This window comes from Lissotriton vulgaris, chromosome 2_1 (assembly GCF_964263255.1).
Source record: "Lissotriton vulgaris chromosome 2_1, aLisVul1.2, whole genome shotgun sequence".
Lineage (NCBI taxonomy): Eukaryota > Metazoa > Chordata > Amphibia > Caudata > Salamandridae > Lissotriton > Lissotriton vulgaris.
The window spans coordinates 2,099,062,309-2,099,081,933 of NC_141687.1; the positions used below are offsets into that span (position 1 = coordinate 2,099,062,309).

The window sequence follows — 19,625 nt, forward strand, 5'->3', positions numbered from 1 at the left end:
TGTAGAAGAAGGAGGATAACTAATCGCAGAGGTCTTGGGAGGGAGTGATGTCGTTTGAGGCTGCGGTAGGGTTGGTGAATTCTTTGACGATGTTGAATAGTTCCTTGCTGTTATGGGCGTTGTTGTCGAGTCGGTTCTTGAATGCTGATTTCTTCGTGGATCGGATCAGCTGGTGGTGTTTGCGGGTGGCTGCTTTGAGGGTGGTCATGTTGTCGGAGGTTGGGTTTTTTCTCCATGTCTTCTCAAGCGTGCGGCATAGCTTTTTGGATTTCTTAAGGTCATCGTTGAACCAGGGGGCCTTTTTATTGTTTTGTTTGGTGAGATGGTTTTTCAAGGGTGCTAGTTAGACAGCGCTGTGAGTGATCCATTGTTTGAATTTGATGGCAGCTTGGTTTGGGTCCGATGAGAGGGCGGGTGGGTTTTGGCTGAGCAATGTGAGGAGTTGGTCGGTGGTGATTTTGTTCCATTTTCTTCGGGGGATAGGTTGTGGGGGGTTGTGGGTCGAGGTGGTTTTGTAGCTGAAGTGAACACAACTGTGGTCTGTCCAGTGGAGAGCTGTGGTGCGATCAAAGGAGATGTGTTTGCTGGAGGTGAATATTGGGTCGAGCGTGTGACCGGCTACATGGGTGGGGGTGTCAGCAAGTTGATTGAGGCCGAGATTGGCTAGGTTGTCAAGAAGGGTGGTGGTGTTGTTGTCGTTTTTCTTGTCCAGGTGGAAGTTGAGGTCTCCTAATAGGATGTAGTTCTCGGATGCGAGGGCATGTGGACTGATGAAGTCGGTGATGTCTTCGCTGAATTGTTTACGAGTTCCTGGAGGTCTGTAGATGAGGGTGCCTCTAAGTGTGGTTCTAGGGTCGGTGTGGACCTGGAAGCGGTTGTAATGTTATCGTCGGAGCTGGTCGTGATTTTGATGGTGTTCTTATGGACGATGGCGATGCCTCCTCCTGTTTGGACGGCGCGGTCTTTCCGGATAATCTTGTAATTGTTTGGGATGGCTATGGCGATGTCGGGTGCTGATGATGCGTTCATCCATGTTTCAGTAAGGAAGGCGACGTCCGGTGATGTAGTGTCGAGTAGATCCCAGAGTTCCGTGGCGTGTCTGTGGACCGAGCGGGTGTTCAGCAGGATGCACTTCAGGTGGTTAGAGTCAGAGCTGCGTTTGGGGTTAGTGGTATGGGTCTTGATGCTGGTAAATTTGCATGAGTGGCAGGCGAAGGGTCCGTGGGTGCGTCCGGGGTTGAGGGCTAGGAGGGTGGCGGCGTCATACGTGATGTGGGTGGAGGGCGCTGCGTGGGGGCCAGGGGGTATGGCGCTGGGCGCGGTCCAGGCGTGGACGGGCGTAGACGGGCTTACCTTTGGCGCACCTTCGGCGCGGTCGCTGCGCGTAGGTCCATCTGTCATAAATGGAGAAGTGGAGGGGGGCGGAGCGTGGGAGGGGGAGCTGGGAGGCGGGAGCGTAGGGGGAGCGACGGGCTGCAGGCACAACAAAATGGTCGAAAACAACAAAAGGACAACAGGACACTATGGGCGCAATCAGGCAGCAATTGTGCTCAGGAGGCAATGCGGGTAATGCGAGCGAGCGGTGGAGCACACAGGCACAATTTAAATATAATAAACAATCAAAGCAATGCGGTGCGCTACGCCACAAACTGGGTGCAAATTAAATCTAATTAAAGGTATGGCAGTGGGGAGAAGCAGCGCTAAGATACTAGGACAGTGCTACGAGGTCAGGAGGTAGGGTGGAGCGACCGCTTCACAAGGAGTCAGGCTGGTCCCAGAGAATCCCCAGCCGGGCCGTTCCTGGTGTCTAGTGGGTGGGAGGGGGAGCTGGGAGGCGGGAGCGTAGGGGGGATGGGCTGCAGGCACATCAAAATGGTCAAAAACAACAACAAAAGGACAACAGGACGCTATGGGCGCAATCAGGCAGCAATTGTGCTCAGGAGGCAATGCGGGTAATGCGAGCGAGCGGTGGAGCACACAGGCACAATTTAAATATAATAAACAATCAAAGCAATGCGGTGCGCTACGCCACAAACCGGGTGCAAATTAAATCTAATTAAAGGTATGGCAGTGGGGAGAAGCAGCGCTACGATACCAGGACAGCGCTACGAGGTCAGGAGGTAGGGTGGAGTGACCGCTTCACAAGGAGTCAGGCTGGTCAGAGGGATAGAGAGAGAGGATAAAAGGAAAATTGCAGAAAAGCACAGAGGAAGGGGGGGGGTGGTGGGGGACAGAGAGAAACTGTGTCCAAGGTCCGACTGGGTAGGTGACAGTCAAGGGGTGAACCAAGGCCAATTTCCTCTTTAGCTGAACAGAGCAGCTCCTATCGGGCGTCGGACATGGTGCTCTGACTCCGCCGTAGAGATAGAGCTAAAGTGCACTCAGGACTCGGTGGTAGTCAGCTTAGTTTGTGGGGTGGGTGGTAGCCATGGTCCAGAGAATAACGGGCGCCATCTTGAGGTCAGGCGTCTTGTCCTGTTGAGGTGGGCTCTGATTGTTATATGGGGGCTTACTCCACAATGATGGGGCCCGTGGGCTCCTCTCGACCCTTGTGGGATATGCTGTGTGGATTGACAGGATTATGCGGACTGCCTGAGTCAGTCCTCGGAGCCAAGGCGCATACAACTGCGAATGTGAGAAATGTGCAGATACTACTGGTGGGTGTATAGGGCCGAGCATGTAAGGGAGGATAGAGAGGGTGGGTGTGAGCTCTTATTACAAATGTTATGATTATATTAGACATCGATAGATTTGTTTGATCATGACACGTTGGACCGGATTCTTAGCATAGGAGTAACTGTTGATACTTTTTCGTAAACATTTTTTTTTTTTGGGACGCACTAGTGACATTAGCCCACAAAATGATTCCACACAGGGAATATCATGGATGTACAATATTGATGTGACGTGATATTCTACATTTCTTGTCAATCTGTGTACTATGCAATGCAATTATGTGTCCATATATTGCTGTTTGCTGTCCAGCTCAATGCTGTGTGTCATTCAATAAAAACAAATTAAGGTGAACCCCCACAACCTCCTTTGCAGGCCTCTTAGTTTACGGACCGCCTGACTGCCTACCCCCTATACACGTCGAACTCTGCAACTACATTGCACAGAAAGGAGTAGTTTCTGTCCTGTAACTCCAGTTCTGTAGTAGGGGTATCTCTGTTATAGTCATAATCTAGTGAATAGTCCCGCCCATGTGCGTGGACCCCGGCAATCAAAAATAATCTCTTAAGTTGTCAAATCATGCAGACCCTGCAAGACACTTAAGAGAGAATTTAAAGACCAATAATGCAGCCTATATCCACAGGCTACACTGTCCAGTACTTCAACTAGAAATTCCACCAAACAACACCACACACAACCCAGCCTGCAGTTTCTATCATAGAGAAACTTGCCTCCACCAGTAAAAGACTCTGGAATGATAGAGAGGAAGGCATGGACAGACAAGCCCCATAGGCTGCCATTATGTGGCTTAAATAGGATACTGTGCCTGTAAGAGAACTTTCCAGAACTTTCTTCCAGTATCCCAGAATGCATAGCAGGTCCCTCTTACTTTCAGTTCTTTTTAAAGGCGTAGCACGCCAGACCTGTAGCATTCCTTACATGAATAATCATCTCCACCGGGGAGGAGGGCGGGCGCTTATGACTATAACAGAGATACCCCTACTACAGAACTGGAGTTACAGGACAGAAACTACTCCTTCTGTAGTAGGGGATCTCTGTGTATAGTCATAATCTAGTGAATAGAATGGCAAGCCCATCCCCACACCAAAGCGGCGGTGGAGAAAGAAATAACACCACTATTGTGCGAACAAATTCCGCAACGAAGCCTGTCCAACCTGAGCATCTGCCCTGGCATTAGTGTCCAGACAGTAATGCTTAGCAAAGGTATGAACCGACTTCCAAGTGGCTGCTTTGCAGATTTCAGCTATCGGCACGTTACGGAGCAAGGCTGTTGTGGCAGCTTTGCCCCTGGTGGGATGAGCCTTAGGCTTACCTCCTAAGGTCTTATTAGCTTTTTGGTAACACAATTGTATGCAGGACACAATCCACCTAGAAATGGACTGCTTAGAGGTAGCAAGACCCGTCCTGACCGATCCATAATTAATAAACAACTGGTCAGACCTACGAATATCTTTGGTTTCATCCAGATAAAATTTCAACACCCTCCTCACATCCAGGGAATGGAGAGACCTTTCCGCTGGAGATGAAGGGTTCTGAAAAACGTAGGCAAAGTTATGGTCTGGTTGACATGAAAATCAGAAATAACCTTGGGAAGATATTTAGGGTGAGTACGCATAACAACCTTAGCAGCATGAAATACAGTATAAGGTTCTTGGCAACACAACGCCTGAATTTCACTCACCCTGCGGGCCGATGTAATGGCCACGAGGAACGCCGCCTTCCAGGACAGGTGCTGCAACGAAGCCTTATGGATAGGTTCAAAAGGCTCCTTCATCAACCTGGACAGCACCACATTCAGTTCCCATGAAGGCGAAGGAAGCCTGACCGGAGGGAATACTTTCTTCAATCCTTCCAGAAAATCTTTGATCACAGGGATCTGGAAAAAGGAAGTCTGTGAAGGGCATTTCCTGTAGGCAGTCAATGCAGCGAGATGAACCTTAATGGAATGAACATTAAGTCCAGACTGCGCCAAATGTAGAAGGTAAGGAAGGATGACATCTTCCTTACACGTCGTCGGGTCATGGTTCTTAGACTGGCACCAGATACAGAACCTCTTCCACTTGTAAGCATAGGAAGTCCGAGTGGAAGGTCTCTTAGACTCCTTCAGTATGTCCATGCAATCCTCAGGCAGATTCAGATGGCCATATTGCACTCTCAGGAGCCATGCCGCCAAACTCAAAGACGAGAGTTTGGGGTGTAACATCCGTCGCCCGAACTTCGTGAGAAGGTCCGGCCTGCACGGCAGCCGAATGTGAGGAAGGAGAGACCGGTGAAGCAGGTCCGTGAACCACCACTGTCTGGGCCATTCCGGGGCAATGAGTATCATCCGAGCCCTGGACCGGGCCAGCTTGATGAGCACCGCCGGAATCAGGGGAATGGGAGGAAAAGCGTACAGAAAGCTGTTCGACCAGTTGATCCATAACGCGTTCCCCAGCGTCCCCCGCTGGTAGTACCTGGAGGCGAAGTCTCTGCATTTGCTGTTTTCAGCGGTGGCGAACAAATCTACGTCTGGAGTTCCCCACCTTGCGAAGACTTCTCCTAGTACTTCATCGTTTATGACCCATTCGTGGTTTTCCTGAACCAGTCTGCTCAGCACGTCTGCCTGAACATTCTGCACACCTGGCAGATGGGTAGCCGTTATCGTCAGTCCTCTGGCTAGGTGCCAGTGCCAGATCGCTTGCGCCTTCTGCGACAGAGTGCGTGATCTCGAGCCCCCCTGCTTGTTGAGGTAATACATCGTGGTGGTATTGTCTGTCTGTACAAGCAGAGAGTTGGTCTGGAAGGACGGAAGAAAGGCCTTCAGTGCCAAGTGAACAGCTCTGAGTTCCAGGAAATTGATGTGATACGTGGCCTCCATCGGTGACCACGTTCCTTGAATCTGTAGGTTCCCGGAGTGCGCTCCCCACCCCAGGAGAGAAGCATCCGTCACGACAGTCTGCGAGGGAATGTCCTTGTGAAAGGGAACCCCCTCTGAGGACATTCTCCGCTGAACACCACCACTTCAGAGACTGAAGAGCATGCAGAGACAATCATATCTTCTCGTCCCAAGATCCTTTCCTCTGATCCCACTGGTCTTCCAAGAACTCCTGCAGCGGTCTCATGTGCAGCCGTGCGTGTGGCGTCAGGAAGATACAAGAGGCCATCTGTAGGAGAGTAGGGTCTGCAATCCTATGATCACCCAGATTTTTTGCTTTTGTTTCACTGGTTTACGACTTTCTCTGGCTGTGGGCCTGCCAATCAGACCCACAGCCTAGCTGTTCTCTCACTAAATTGACATGTGTACCTTAGGTGCATTATCCAATTGGGACTGGGCCACCTTATCAGACCTTGTAACTCAGGGCATAGGTGTACCCAGGGCCTACCAGGGGCTGAAGCATGTATTATGCCACCCCTGGATGGCCATCTAAATCTGACACAACTGGCTGCACGACAGCTGGGGCAAGGTGGTGTAATCACCCTTTGCTTTAGATATAGTATACCTATATCTAACCCTAAAAATGGACACACAGATTCCTATCAGTCACTCCTATGGCAGGCCTTAACAATCCTGAAGGCAGAGTGCTTGGAATCGTGTGAGATGGTGCTCTGGCATGAGCTGAGCCCGTCTGCAGCTTGCGGAACCAAGTCCTAATAGCTGTTCCATGATAACGCATACCATATACTCTTAAGTGCATTATAATCCTCGCGGTTAAATGCTATCTCTGGTATTGCTTTATCAAAACATGTCGAGTAAGGTGTCATACGAATTGGAATACTAACCCCTCGCCAATTCTGGCGACGGGGTTAGCATTCCACCCTTCTAGAGGGACACGACATGTATGTAACTGTGAACCCCGGTTAAAGTTAACTGAAGCCTCAGCTCCACAAAATGGATGCTGCCACCACAGACACGAGTCTGACCCCCTGCAGCTGGGAGTCCTTCCAGCGAGGGGAGCTTGGACGAAGGGTTTCCTGTCAGGGGCGGTGCGAGCACCATCCCAGACAGAGTTTTGTGTATCCTGGGTAGGCAGGGCTTTACAGGAAGGTGACTGCTGAGTGGCACCCGGTGCTCACTACGCATCTGCCGGCTAGAACCAGTTCCAGGGGCACACCAGCCCCCGGCCTGGGGAAAGTCCGGCATGGGAGAGGGGTGTAACCACCCCCCTTCCTGGTCCCACCCTTAGGGCAGGACCTAGTCGCGTACCCACCCCTTTCTTTAGGATAAAGGCAGGAGCGGGGACCCTTCCAAATTAGATCATCTTTGGAATCAAGACACGACTTTCTACGAAAGGACTTCAAGATTTCTTCTTCAAGATTCTCCCTTGTGACTAAGGAGTAGTCACCCTGCATCCGCAGGCACCATCTTAAGAACACTGCTGTCTGCTGCAAGTCCTTCCTCCGGAATCCGACTGCCCAGCTCGACGAGAACCGGCTTCCCTGGCACCTCTGACCTCTACCCACCCCTACAGCTAAGCTGAGAACCGTGGGTGCGACGAGACCTCGAGGGACCGGCCATCTTCAAGACTGCACAACTTCTTTCCAGCACGACCGCCGAGGGATCCTCTGGTGAGTGCTTTGGGGTCCGAGAAGCCCCGACCCTGAGCAGCTCCAGCACCGAAGTTCAGCCTCCCAGCATCTCCACGATCTGCGTGGGGCCCTTCTGCTTTTTGCTGCTCACCGCGTTGTTTGGCTACTAGCCCGCTGGCTTGTGGCCTTCTTAACGACGCCCGACGACATCACCGCTGCTGGTCTGTTTGCTCCAGACTGGCCCTTGCTCCCTTCCAAAAGAGGAGCACCCCGGACCCTCCTGGTCCACTCCAGACGCCATTTTGAGTCCACTGCGTGGGCTTGAATTTGCCAAGGCTTTGTTGCCCAATCCTGGGTCCAGCGAAGTCGACAGCATCATCCATCGTGGGACAGCTCGCCCCTCCATCCTGGTCGCCGACAACGCCTCCTGGTCCGTGAGATCTGCAGAGCACAGCGTCGCCCACTCACCTAGTCGAGGTGACTACCATCCGGTGCCCTCCTGGTACCACCTGACTACTGGCTAGTAGTCACGAACTTGGTCCCCTCTGCTTTCAGGTGTCATCCATCTTCGATCCAGGCTTGGATCAACTCGAACTATCTTCACTGGTCGCCTGCCAGCAACTTCTTTCTTCAAGCTCCTGGTCCGTCTACGAGGATTCCCGACGTCTTTTGAGACATATGCAGCTGCAGCCCCTGGGCTAGGTAACTTCGGCATTTCGGTGCCCCAGCATTGCCTCACTATCCAAGGGTCAGGATCCACTTTCGTTTTCCTCCTACCAGGTCGGGTTTGCCCGAGAACACTAACTTTGTGAAATCTAGCTACCATAGACTTTGTCCCGCATCCCGCGTGAGAGTGCACACTCTGCACCCGAGTCCCCTAGGCCTCCTATTAGTAATCTGAAGGTTCAGTAGTCAAGTCCTAGCGATTCCAAAGCCTATTAGTACAGTACATACCTGCTAGTAATTTCGCATTCCACTTTCATAGTATATGGTTTTTCGTGCCCCTCGGGCATTTGTGTAAATTGTGCAACTTAAAGTATTTTCCTAAGAGTTTTGTTGTGTGCTTAGTACCCAGTCCTCATAAAGAGTACAGGGCTGTTGTGATCTAAATAAATACACTGTTTATTTTCATAACACTTGTGGGGTGTCCTTTCACTTGGTGTTCAAGGGGTATATGTGATGGTATAACAGCTGGCTTAACACGCCCTCTAGAGTTTAGCCCGAAGACTGCTCGTATCCATGCTACTAGGATAGCTGGTCTATAAGGTTGACTTACAACCAATCACCATAAGGGTTGTTTGGACTGATACAAAGTGCTCACTAGAATAGTGAACATTATATATCAGGCCAACTTCTCACACCATCGATCCCAGTAGAGAAGACACCGTCCTCACTGTTGTAGATGGAGTTGTCATAAGAGCCTGAGCCTTCCGAAGGAGAGATAATCGTCGCTCTTCCGAAGGAGACACGCTTGCTGACAGCGTATTGACGGAGGCTCCCAAGTACTGTATGCATTGGACCAGAGTCGGGACAGACTTGGACATGTTGATGTGCAACCCCAGCTTGTTCAAGAGAACGCACGTCTTCTGGAAGTGTGCTCGCGCTTCCGAGAAGGAGGATGCCTTGATCAACCAATCGTCCAGGTACGGGTAGACAAACACCTTGTTCTTCCGTAGGTGCGCTGCTACCACCGCCATGCACTTCGAGAATGTTCTCGGCGCAGACTTTAGTCCGAATGGAAGTACTGTGAATTGATAATGATTGGCGCCGACTTGGAACCGCAGGAACTTCCTGTGTTTGTGTGCAATGGGCACATGGAAGTACGCACCCTGTAGGTCTATAGCACATAGCCAGTCTCCCTGTTGCAACTGAGGATAAATCTGATGCAACGACAGCATGCGAAACTTTTCCCTGCGAATCCATTTGTTTGCCTGTCGCAAGTCCAGAATGGTCCTGAACTCGTTCTTGTCCTTCTTGCGAACCAGGCAGAACCGGGAGTACAGACCTCTTCCTCTCTGAGACAGAGGATCGTCTTCTATCGCCCTTTTCCTTAACAGGATATCCGCTTCCGCCTGGAGCTCGCGCAGCTGAAACTGCGAGCTGACCGGTGGAGTCGCTGGAGGCGGGCTGGTGAACCGAAGACTGTATCCATTGCAAACAATATTCAGCACCCACTTGTCCTGAGTAATTTTTCTCCACTCTGCCAGAAAAAATTGAATGCTTCCCCCTACCGGAGTGGGTAACCGATCTGGGGGAAGTAGGTTCCTAGGGCCTAGACCCGGCCTGGCCCTTGGTCGCTGGAGCCGACTGCTGGCCTCCTCTGCCCTTCTGGCATTTCTGGAACGGCTTACGGAACTGTTGTTGTTGTTGCGACTGTCCCGAAGCCTGGCCACGTCCTCTGCCTTGCCCACCGAACCGCCGTTGGAATGGGCGGTACGATTTCTATGTTTCTTTAGGCTTCTCCAGACCCACAGCCGTGAGCGTTTCGGCCTCCGCCTTCATGCGGGCCATCTCGTCATCCACATGTTTCCTAAAGAGGGTCTCGCCCGAGAATGGAAGGTTGGCTACCCTCTGCTGTGCGTCCGGTTTCAGTGACGTAAGGCGGAGCCAGGCGTGACGTCGCTGGTTAACTCCATGGCAAAAACCATGTGCCGCTAATAGGGATGAGTCTGCTGCAGCACTGATAATCTGATTCGCCACCAGCATCCCTTCATTCAGCACTTCCTGGAAGTCCTCCCGCTTCTCGCGAGGCAAGTGTTCCGCAAACTGCTGGAGGGAGTCCCAGAGGGCGCGGTCGTAGCGTCCCAACAAAGCTGTGGCACTCGCAGCCTTCATAGAGGTCGCCGATGTTCCACACACTTTCCTCCCTGCTGAATCCATCCACCTAGACTCCTTATCCGGGGGAACCGTGGATGACGGGGTGGTGGCATGTTGTTTGCGGGCCACCGTCACAATCACAGAATCCGGAGGAGGTTCCGCCCTTAGAAAGGCCGGGTCCGAATCGGGAACCCGGTACTTTTTCAGCAATCTCTACGGAGCCGTCTTAGTCACCGCAGGGGTGAGGAAAAGGGCCATGGCCGGTTCCTCCAGGCCTGGCACCAGAGGCAGCAGAGGACGAGACAGGTGTTTCTGATGTAATGTCTCGAAAATGACTGATGTCTTAGGTGTAGGCACCGTCAAAGATATGCCCAACTTTGCAGCGCCTCTCAAAAGAACATCATGGAACGCCACCAGGTCATCAATCGGAGACACCCTCGTGTCCGGTGATCCTGACAAGGTCGGAGAGTAGTCCCTGGTTCCTGAGGACCTCGTGTGAGAGCGAGATCCGTGCCTCCTATGGCGGTGTCTCGACCGCGTGGACGATCTGTGGCGCGATCGCTCCTTCCTCCTAGAGCGAGAGCGTGATCTGCCAGCCCGTGGCCGCTCCACAGGTTTTCGTGGGGGAGTCTTCCTCGGTTCCTCCTGGGGTCTAGGTTTCGGTGTCCCCTTAGGAGGTGTCGGCAGAGGAGGTAATGACGTGGACCTCGGCGGAGGGACTGGAGGTATCACCGACCGAGGGGCAGGCCCATGCGGTGGAAGCGGTGGCAGTGGTCTGCCTGGCGGAAGTGGAGGGTGGGTGGGAGGGTCCTCCTTAGGTACAGGCGGAGGTGGCGACCTAGGCCGAGATGGCGTGTATACCACCGAGTACACCGAGTCCGGTGACCCCTTCGACGAAGGGGGCTGAGACCCAGCCCCTTCAGCAGGCGATCGCTTCCTCTTGCGTCCTCCACTAGATCCAGTCTGACTTCTGGGGCCAGAACTCCTCTTGCGCCGTTTAGGAGAGTTGGAGCGACTCCTAGACGCCGATCTCTTCTTTCTCGACGCTGAGCGTCGCTTTTCCGGCGTCGAACGTCGTCTCCGCGACTCCGGCGTCGATCGCTGCCTCCGCGACGTCGATCGCTGCCTCCGCGACGTCGATCTCTTCTTCCGTGACGCCGTACGCCGCCTCCGCGACGTCGAACGGTCCGTTCTCGACGACGAGCGTCGATTCCTCCTTCTCGAGGTCCTCGACGTCGAGGAGCCCCTCGACGTCGACCGTTGTTTTGACGGCGATCGGCGGTGTCGCCTTGACGGCGAGCGCCGATGCTTGTTGCTCCGTCTTCGACGTCGATATGTCGACTCCGACGATGACGCCGTCGACGGTGGCTTCGACGGCGGCCTCTCCAGGCCCTTCGACGTCGAATCGTCACGCCGTCTCGACCCGGAGCCCCGGGGAGACGGGGAACACACCGCCGCCATCCCTCTCGATGTCGTCGTCGATGCAATCGACGTCGACTGAGACCGGGACCATTTGCTGGTCTTCCTGCCTCTGGGGAGCCCCCCAGAGGCCTCAGCAGAGGGAACCTTCCCAGCCTGCCCAGACCCACCTGCAGCCTGCAGACGTCTCTCTTCAAGGCCTTGAAGCCTAATCTTCAGCCTGTCCCTCAGGGTCCTTGCTGAGAACTGCTGGCAGATGACACAGTCTTCAGGGACATGTTCTTCAGGGAGGCAGACGATGCAGACGTCGTGTGGATCACTCTCGGCCTTCTTCCTTCCACATGCTGGGCACTTGTCAAAAAGACCAGGCATTTTAGAGCCCTAAAACGCCTGAACCAACACACAGGGGAGGGGAGAAGAGAAGCGCCTAGAAAGCTAAACTCAAAACACTTTTATACAGAAAAGTGACAAAAATCCAATAAACCCTTGAAACAAGGGAGAGCTCAATGCCAGGGTCCTGTTAGCAGGAGCCGGAAAAAAGAACTGAAAGTAAGAGGGACCTGCTATGCATTCTGGGATACTGGGAGAAAGTTCTGGAAAGTTCTCTTAAAGGCACAGTATCCTATTTAAGCCACATAATGGCAGCCTATGGGGCTTGTCTGTCCATGCCTTCCTCTCTATCATTCCAGAGTCTTTTACTGGTGGAGGCAAGTTTCTCTATGATAGAAACTGCAGGCTGGGTTGTGTGTGGTGTTGTTTGGTGGAATTTCTAGTTGAAGTACTGGACAGTGTAGCCTGTGGATATAGGCTGCATTATTTGTCTTTAAATTCTCTCTTAAGTGTCTTGCAGGCTCTGTATGATTTGACAATTTAAGAGATTATTTTTGATTGCCGGGGTCCACGCACATGGCCGGGACTATTCACAAGATTATGACTATACACAGTGATCCCCTACTACAGAATCCCTTTTACTCTCCAACTTCACTGTACTGGGGGATTTTAATCTGCATGTATATGACCCCTCTTGCACACAAGCAAGGCAGGTAGTTCCCTTTCTCGATGGGGCCAATCTACCCGTAGCAGTTAACGCTCCTACTCACATAGCAGGACATACCTTGGACCTTGTTTTTTCCAACATACTGTCTCTAAAAAGCAAAGCCCTGAGACAGCTTGTGTGGTCCGACCACTTCCTTGTGCCCTTCTCCTTCGATCTGGCCAAATCCCATTCTCCGGATAGCTCTCGCTATTTTGTAAAAAGAAATTGGAGAAAGCTCACTGCTGAGTTTTTAGGCCCTGTGCTGGTGGACAGCCAACCTCCTCTTTCCAGGGACCCCAATGTTGAAGCCGCGTGCCTTCATAAATGGAATGCGGAGGCTGTGGAGTCCACTGCTCCAGCCAAAATTATGAAGTCTTTTAGAAAATCACCCTCTGACCCATGGTTCTCGGAGAAACTGAGAATTATGAAAAGCAGATGTAAGCAGCTTGAGAGGCTGTGGAGAGTGGATTGTGAGAGCCTACATATAAAAAATCTTTAAAAGAAATGCATAAATCAATGAAGAGAGCCAGGAGAAAGTACATAGCTAAATTCATTGAGGAGGCCGACAAACTTGACAAAGCTATTTTTAAAGTTGTGGATGTCTTTCTCAAACCTCGGAAGATTTACAATTCCTTCTCAACTTCGGTTGAAACAGATAAATCTGACACAGCCTTTAAGGAAAAACTCCAGGACCCCCTCTCAAATTTTCTCTGATTCACAGAAGGAGGCGCTGGTGGCTATCAAGTGCTGCAAATCAGGTTCACCAGAAGATCCGTGCCCTCAGAAATTATGGAAGGAGCTAGCTAACTCCTCCTCCCAAACGCTATCTGAAATATGGAACACCTCCCTGACTACAGGCATGTTACCGTATTTACAGAAGCATGCAAAGCTCCTCCCTCTTAAAAAGAAATGAATGTTAATTCAGGTGAACTCAATAATTATAGACCGATTTCTTTACTACCGGCAAAAATGCTTGAAAAAATAGTGCAGAAACAACTGGCCAACTATATCGAGAGCCACAATATTCTGCATGATACACAATCGGGGTTCCATGCGGGGTTTAGCATGGAAACCGCGCTAACTGAGGTGGCGGACTCAGTAAGGCTGGAGCTGGATTCAGGGGCATCGGCCATGCTGGTGCTCCTGGACCTATCTGTGGCATTTGATACAGTTGACCACTCCATTCTGATCCAGTGCCTTGAGGACATGGGTATCGAGGGCACTGCTTTACTATGGCTTAAGTCTTTTCTTCATAAGCGCACGCAGAGAGTGGCACTCCAACCACATCAATCCAGTCGCAAGCTCCTATGGTGTGGGGTCCCTCTGGGTTCGGCCCGGAGTCCACTGCTCTTCAACATTTTTTTGGCCCCTTTATTGTCATTGATTGCCAACTGGGGGTGAAGGCAATCTCCTATGCCAATGATACCCAGCTGGTATTCCCTTTTAAAGACTTGTCGAGTGCCTCTTTTGAGAATTTTAAAAGCTGCTTTAAAGAAATAGCACAATGGATGAACAACAACAGACTCAAGCTGAATGCCGAGAAAATGGAGGTGCTATTCTTCGGTAACAGCCAACCCCCCGCCGCAGACCTTTGGTGGCCTGAGGAAATGGGCTTCCCCCCCACAGGCTGCGCGAAAAACCTGGGTGTAAAGTATCAGACGGACCTATCCTTTTCGGCCCAAATTCAACAGGTGACAGGTGCTTGCTTTGGCAGCCTAAGAAACCTGTGTAAAATTCTACATCTTCTGCCAGAAAACTGTCGCCGGTTTGTGGTTCATGCCACAGTTACCTCCTGTCTGGATTATGTGAATGGCCTCTATTTGAGCCTCCCAGTGTACCAGATAATGAAATTGCACATGGTCCAGAATGCGGCTGCGAGATTGATTAAACTGGTCCCATTCAAGCAGCATATCTCTTCGCATCTCAAAGCACTGCATTGGTTGCCAGTTAATAGTAGAATTAAATGTAAGGCCCTAACCCTAGCCTTTAGGGCAATCCACAGATCCTGCCCCTGCTATCTGAAGCAGAGGCTTGGCGCATATAAGCAGTCTCTCTGCTCAGGTTCCCATAACCCCACAAATTAGGAAAGCTCAACTAGGGGGCAGATCCTTTTCGCTTAAGGCTGCCCTGCTTTGGAATGCCTTGCCAACCGCTTTGCGACAAATCACCTCTGAAACCATTTTTAGGAGGACAGCCAAAACCTGGCTTTTTAACCAGGAGTAGCCTCTTGGACGCTCTGTGTAAAGCAGTATGCCTGGCGCACCACCAGTAGGTATAGCGCCAGGACACCTCTTAGGAGGTAACTGTTCGTGCTCTACAAAAGACCGCATTATTCAATAAAAACAAATAACAAAAAAATAAATAAATAAAATGTTTGAAATGTCTGCGACACCGCAAATCGACCGGGGAGGAGGGCGGGTGCATGCAAATTACAGCACTACATGCCAAAAACAGATGGTTACAAGGCAAGTAACGTTTTCCGTTTGGGATATGTGTAGCTGTAGATATACATGCTGTAAGAAGTTCTCCCAAAATGTGGTGGCTAGTCGGGGGATGTATTGTGAACATGTGAGTGGTAGACCAAGTGGCTGCTTTGCAAATGTCTAGTATGGGAATTTAATCAGGCATGTGAAACTATTGCTATGTAGGTGGCAATCATGCCTAGGAGCCTCATGATCGTCCTGACTGTTACCTGGCGGTCTAACTGAAAAAGAGGTATAATTGTTAGGAATGCTTACACTCTTGATGGGCTGGGGAATGTTTTCCCTACTTGGGAATCTGGTAAGGCCCTTAGGAAAAGCTGTATCTTCTGGGGTTGGAGATGGGATTTGGCTGCATTGATGGTGAAACTTAGACTGTGCAACTGCTGTATGTTGATTTGAGAGTGGACCAGTCCTTGCTGTTGTGTGTCGCTCTTGATTAGCCAGCCTTCAAGATCAGGGAAGACGTGGATGCTGCTCCTTCTGAGGTGAGCAGCTACCAATGGGCGACACTTTGTAAACACCTTGGGAGCTTTTGTTATTCCAAAGGGCAGCACTTTGAACAAATAATGCGGATTACTTACCACAAACCGGAGAAACCTTAGATATGCAGTGTGGATTGGCATGTGGAAATAAGCACCCTTCAGGTCGAGAGAGGTCATGAAGTTGCCTTGCTGGAACAGTGAGATGACATCTTTGAGTGTCACCATGTGAACATTTCTGATAATGTATACTTATTGAGTGGTCTGAGGTCAAGAACAGGCACTAAGGATTTATCTTTTTTGGGGGTGAGGAAGTACAAAGAGTATACCCCTTTGCCTCCTTGTTGGGGCGATAAGGTTCTATAGTCCTTTTGCTGAATAATGCATGCATCTCCTCTTGGTAGAGTTGCTTTAGTTCTAGAGAGAGCCTGTGTGTGCGGGGAGGCATGTTTGGTGGTGTTTGTGTGAGTTCTAGGCAATACCCCTACACTATAATATCTAGAACCCACTGATCCAAGGTGATCTCTGTTCAGCGGGACGGAAACCCCAAAAGGTGATGGGTGATCAGGGGAAAGGGTATCATTGTTTTGTAGGTGCAGACCCTTTGAGGCCTGCTTCTTTAACTCTGCCTATACTATTGTTGCCTCTATATCCTCCCTGATAGTAACCCTAGGTTGGTGGTTGCTGCCTTGGGTAGCATGTAGAAGCCTCAGCGACTGGTTTTGGCCTCACCACGATATGGTGAGAGGGGCTGCGGTGGCAGGTGTTTGCAGAGCACCCATGGCTTTGTCCTTATTCATTTTCTACAACATCTCATCAACTTTGCTCGGCAAAAAGGTGTTCTACATCAAAAGGCAAGTTGAGGACATGATATTGAACCCCCAGTTTAAAGCCAAACACATGCAGCCATGGATGTCTGCAGAGAAGGAAACTGGTATAGATAATACACGCAGCCATGTCCGCTGCATCTTAGGCACACCCGATGTTGCTGTTAGAATACATTTTCCCTTCTGCCACAAACTCCTGCCCACGTTTTTTGTGTTGCTCAGGAAGATGCTGCACCATATCTCTATTTTTCCCAGTGGGCATGGTCATAGCGAGAGAGCAGGCCCAATGAATTAGCAATCTGCTAATGTTTGGCAGACTAGGCAACAACACGATTCCCCAGCCGTGCCAATCTCCGAAGGATAGCCTAGTGCCTCCTTGAAAGCGAAGTTTCATTTAAAGAAGTGCCAGGTCTTTAAGCTTGTCTGGAGACTTGGCAAGGATCCGACCAGTACCTGGCTGTATGCACATTTGATGCTGTCTGACGTCTACATCCTCATGTAGGTGCTCAAAGTCTTCTGAAGCAGAAGAAGATGCGAGCATGGATGGCACCTTCCTCATAGCTGATGGTTTTTGAGGACCATGCTGTGTCGAGGTTGGTTAGGAGTCTGTCAGCCTCCGCTCAGAAACGGGTATCTTCGGTACAAAAACTGTTTTTGGTCTGTTGGGGCCAGTGCAGATGCCGAGGTGAAGTTTGGCACCACAGTATGGGCGTACATCGGGTTTTAACTCTCCACTCATTGGCGACTGCGGCTTTGCAGCAGTAGTACCCGGTAGCCTCATGAGTACTGTGGGAGATCGAGGCTGAGACCTTCCGAGGAGTCAATGTTGAAAAGGAGTTGTGTGGTGGGTGTTGGTACTCACTGCGACCACCTTGGTCTGTCTTTGTGCTGGCTGGGGCACTTCCTGCTCCACATCGGAGCCACAACTCTCAATCGACGAGAGCTCCTCAAGTTCACCACTGACAGTCTGCTGCTCGTCCTAGTCTCTGTCCCCAAAGAAGTCAGGGTTGTCCCACTGCTGTCGGTGTGTCACGGAGGTTGAGGCAATGCGACAAGTTAGTCTAAGCCAAAGAGTCTTTGTATTATGGAATGCGAGACAGGCTGTGCAGGGTCTTCTCAATGGTCTGGAGACAAGTAGAGGTTAGACTAGATGAAGGTCTGTCCTCTGAAACTTAAAAGGACATTTAGGGGATAAATGGAATGGAGTCCTTTTAAATCTGAGACCATTCTCATGGGCTTAAGATGGCATAGATGAGGCCCCTCGAAGAAAGTGTTTGATCTGAGGGTGTTGAAGGGAAAACTCAGTAGAAGAAATCTGACAGCGCAATTGTTACTCTTCCAACGATGAAAAGATCCGAGTGGCCCCAGCAATAACACCAGGTGACATCAAAATGGAGCTCGAAAAGACACATCTGAACCCAATAAAAAAATAAACAATGTAACAATATAGCCATTGCCCATTACCAACAATAGGTTGAGTCACTGTACCCCATGACTAAGACTTATTTGAAGAAAAACAACTTGTACACTTTGACCCCAACACTAGATGACAGGAGTATGCACAGCATGTGTATCTACAGATGTCACAAACATTAATTTTCTATTCCTCTTTATGTGAACCACTGAAAATAAATACGTTTTAAAAAATCTATTATTCCACTTTTCTTTTTAATCAAGGTTAAATTGCTCCAATTAAGGATTTTGAAGTGGTTTTCTTTGCGGCCATCAGAGGAGATGGGGCGACTTATTTTATCTTATTTGTTTGATCGTACTTTTGCTTACAGCCATCACTTTAAAGCTTTTTTGTCAGTCTTGATAATAGAAGGTGAATTCACATTAGAAAGTGAATCAAAAGTTGTCAAGATTTAGAGGGGAGTGCTTTTGATAACTAGATTCCATCTGACCACTTTTTTTTTGTTTTTTGATAAACACATTTTTGATTTCAACAAAGAATACCAGCCAATCATCAAGATGCCATGATAACAAAGGGATGTATACGAAGATCTGGACAATCCAAAGGTAAAGTACATGCAGACTCAAAAGGACAACATCTGGAGTATCCACTACGAAACTAAACCAAGCCTCCCAACCACTTCCCCCAAACCCAAAGATACTTCTTGGGGCACCCCGCGCTGCATACATTGTTTTCTCCTGCGCTGCGCTGCGCACCAGTCGACCCCGGTCTGCCACTGCCCCACAGTGGGAGGGTCAGGACTTTTCCAAACAGAAGTTATATCCCTCTTGGCCACCACCATTGCTGTAGTGTAAAATAATTTTTCATTTCTGGACTTATCCAACCAGTCTGTGATGCCCAGGATCGCATGCTTCGTTCGGGTCGTGAAGGATCTCCCACCCCAGTACCTCAGTGAGTTCCTACTCCGTGTCTCCTCAGAATCGCGCCAAGCGCGGGCATGACCATGCCATATGGAGAAAGTCAGCTGGCTTGTGAACACACCTTGTGCAGGCAGGCGTCGGCTGGAACCATGCGCGGTACAGACGTGCCGTTGTCAAATAGGTAGCATGTAAGAAGTAAAGCTGTATCATATGCAGTCTGGCAGAGGCTGTCACTGTCCTGGGCGCCATAAGGGCGTCGCGCCAGTCCTCCTCCTCCTCCAGAGAGCTCCTTTTTTTTTTTTAAAGCAGTAGTGGGCATGTTCTGTGACATGCATCACCAAGCACCCCCATACTGTAATGCATGGGTGCTGGGTTATAGTTGTATTTTCTTCAAGACACTCCTACATCCACCAAAAGAGGGTTGTGCAACAGGATATTGCAGACATGACCTGCGAGGATAACCACTAACTTTAACAATTAATAGTTCTTCTCTTGAATAGCAGAAAGACATATAGGCTGAAAGTTGTTTTATTCTTTTTTTGAAGGGTGATATTGATTCGGTTTAAAAGGAAATTGCGTTGCAGTTTGCGTGTTCAGTTATTGGGAGCTATTGGGTCAGTTTTTTAATGTGCATTATTGAATTATTACACCATCTCGTATGAACTCACAAGCTTATTTAGGAAAGGTGCAAGCTGTAATCGAATTGTCTGTAACACAATGTTTTAATTTTCTCTTCACAGGACATTTCGTCATTTCTTGCTTCTAACAAATATATGAGGACTGCAACTATATTTCATACACATGTGCCAGAAGGCAGGATTGGAAAACACATATTTGTGTATGAAAGAAAGGCCGAGATTTAGCAATGAGGATCGTACCCACCCTTGGCAGGAGATTTCCAAAATGTTCTTCTGTGCTTTATCTGATTTCTTACGGGAAGAGATGCATAAAAATGTTCTCTGTTTTAGGAGAAACAACAAGTACATTTCTTTGAGGTTAACATGCATTCTGAAGTGATAAACCGATGAGG

At 49.9% G+C, this 19,625-nt stretch overlaps 1 protein-coding gene across 2 annotated transcripts in view; it reads left to right on the top strand.

The window, feature by feature from the left end:
- Positions 1–19,516, top strand: part of PIGB (phosphatidylinositol glycan anchor biosynthesis class B) — a 157,094-nt gene extending 137,578 nt beyond the window's left edge. Inside the window, exons 12-13 of one of the 2 annotated variants that reach the window (XM_086958335.1) lie at positions 18,213–18,280; positions 19,336–19,516. In XM_086958335.1, the coding sequence (XP_086814461.1) occupies positions 18,213–18,280; positions 19,336–19,372 (105 nt within the window). In that variant the 3' untranslated portion in view covers positions 19,373–19,516. The remainder of the gene's footprint in view (positions 1–18,212; positions 18,281–19,335) is intronic. The other variant, XM_086958334.1, reaches the window with a different exon arrangement.
- Positions 19,517–19,625: the final 109 nt, after the last annotated feature.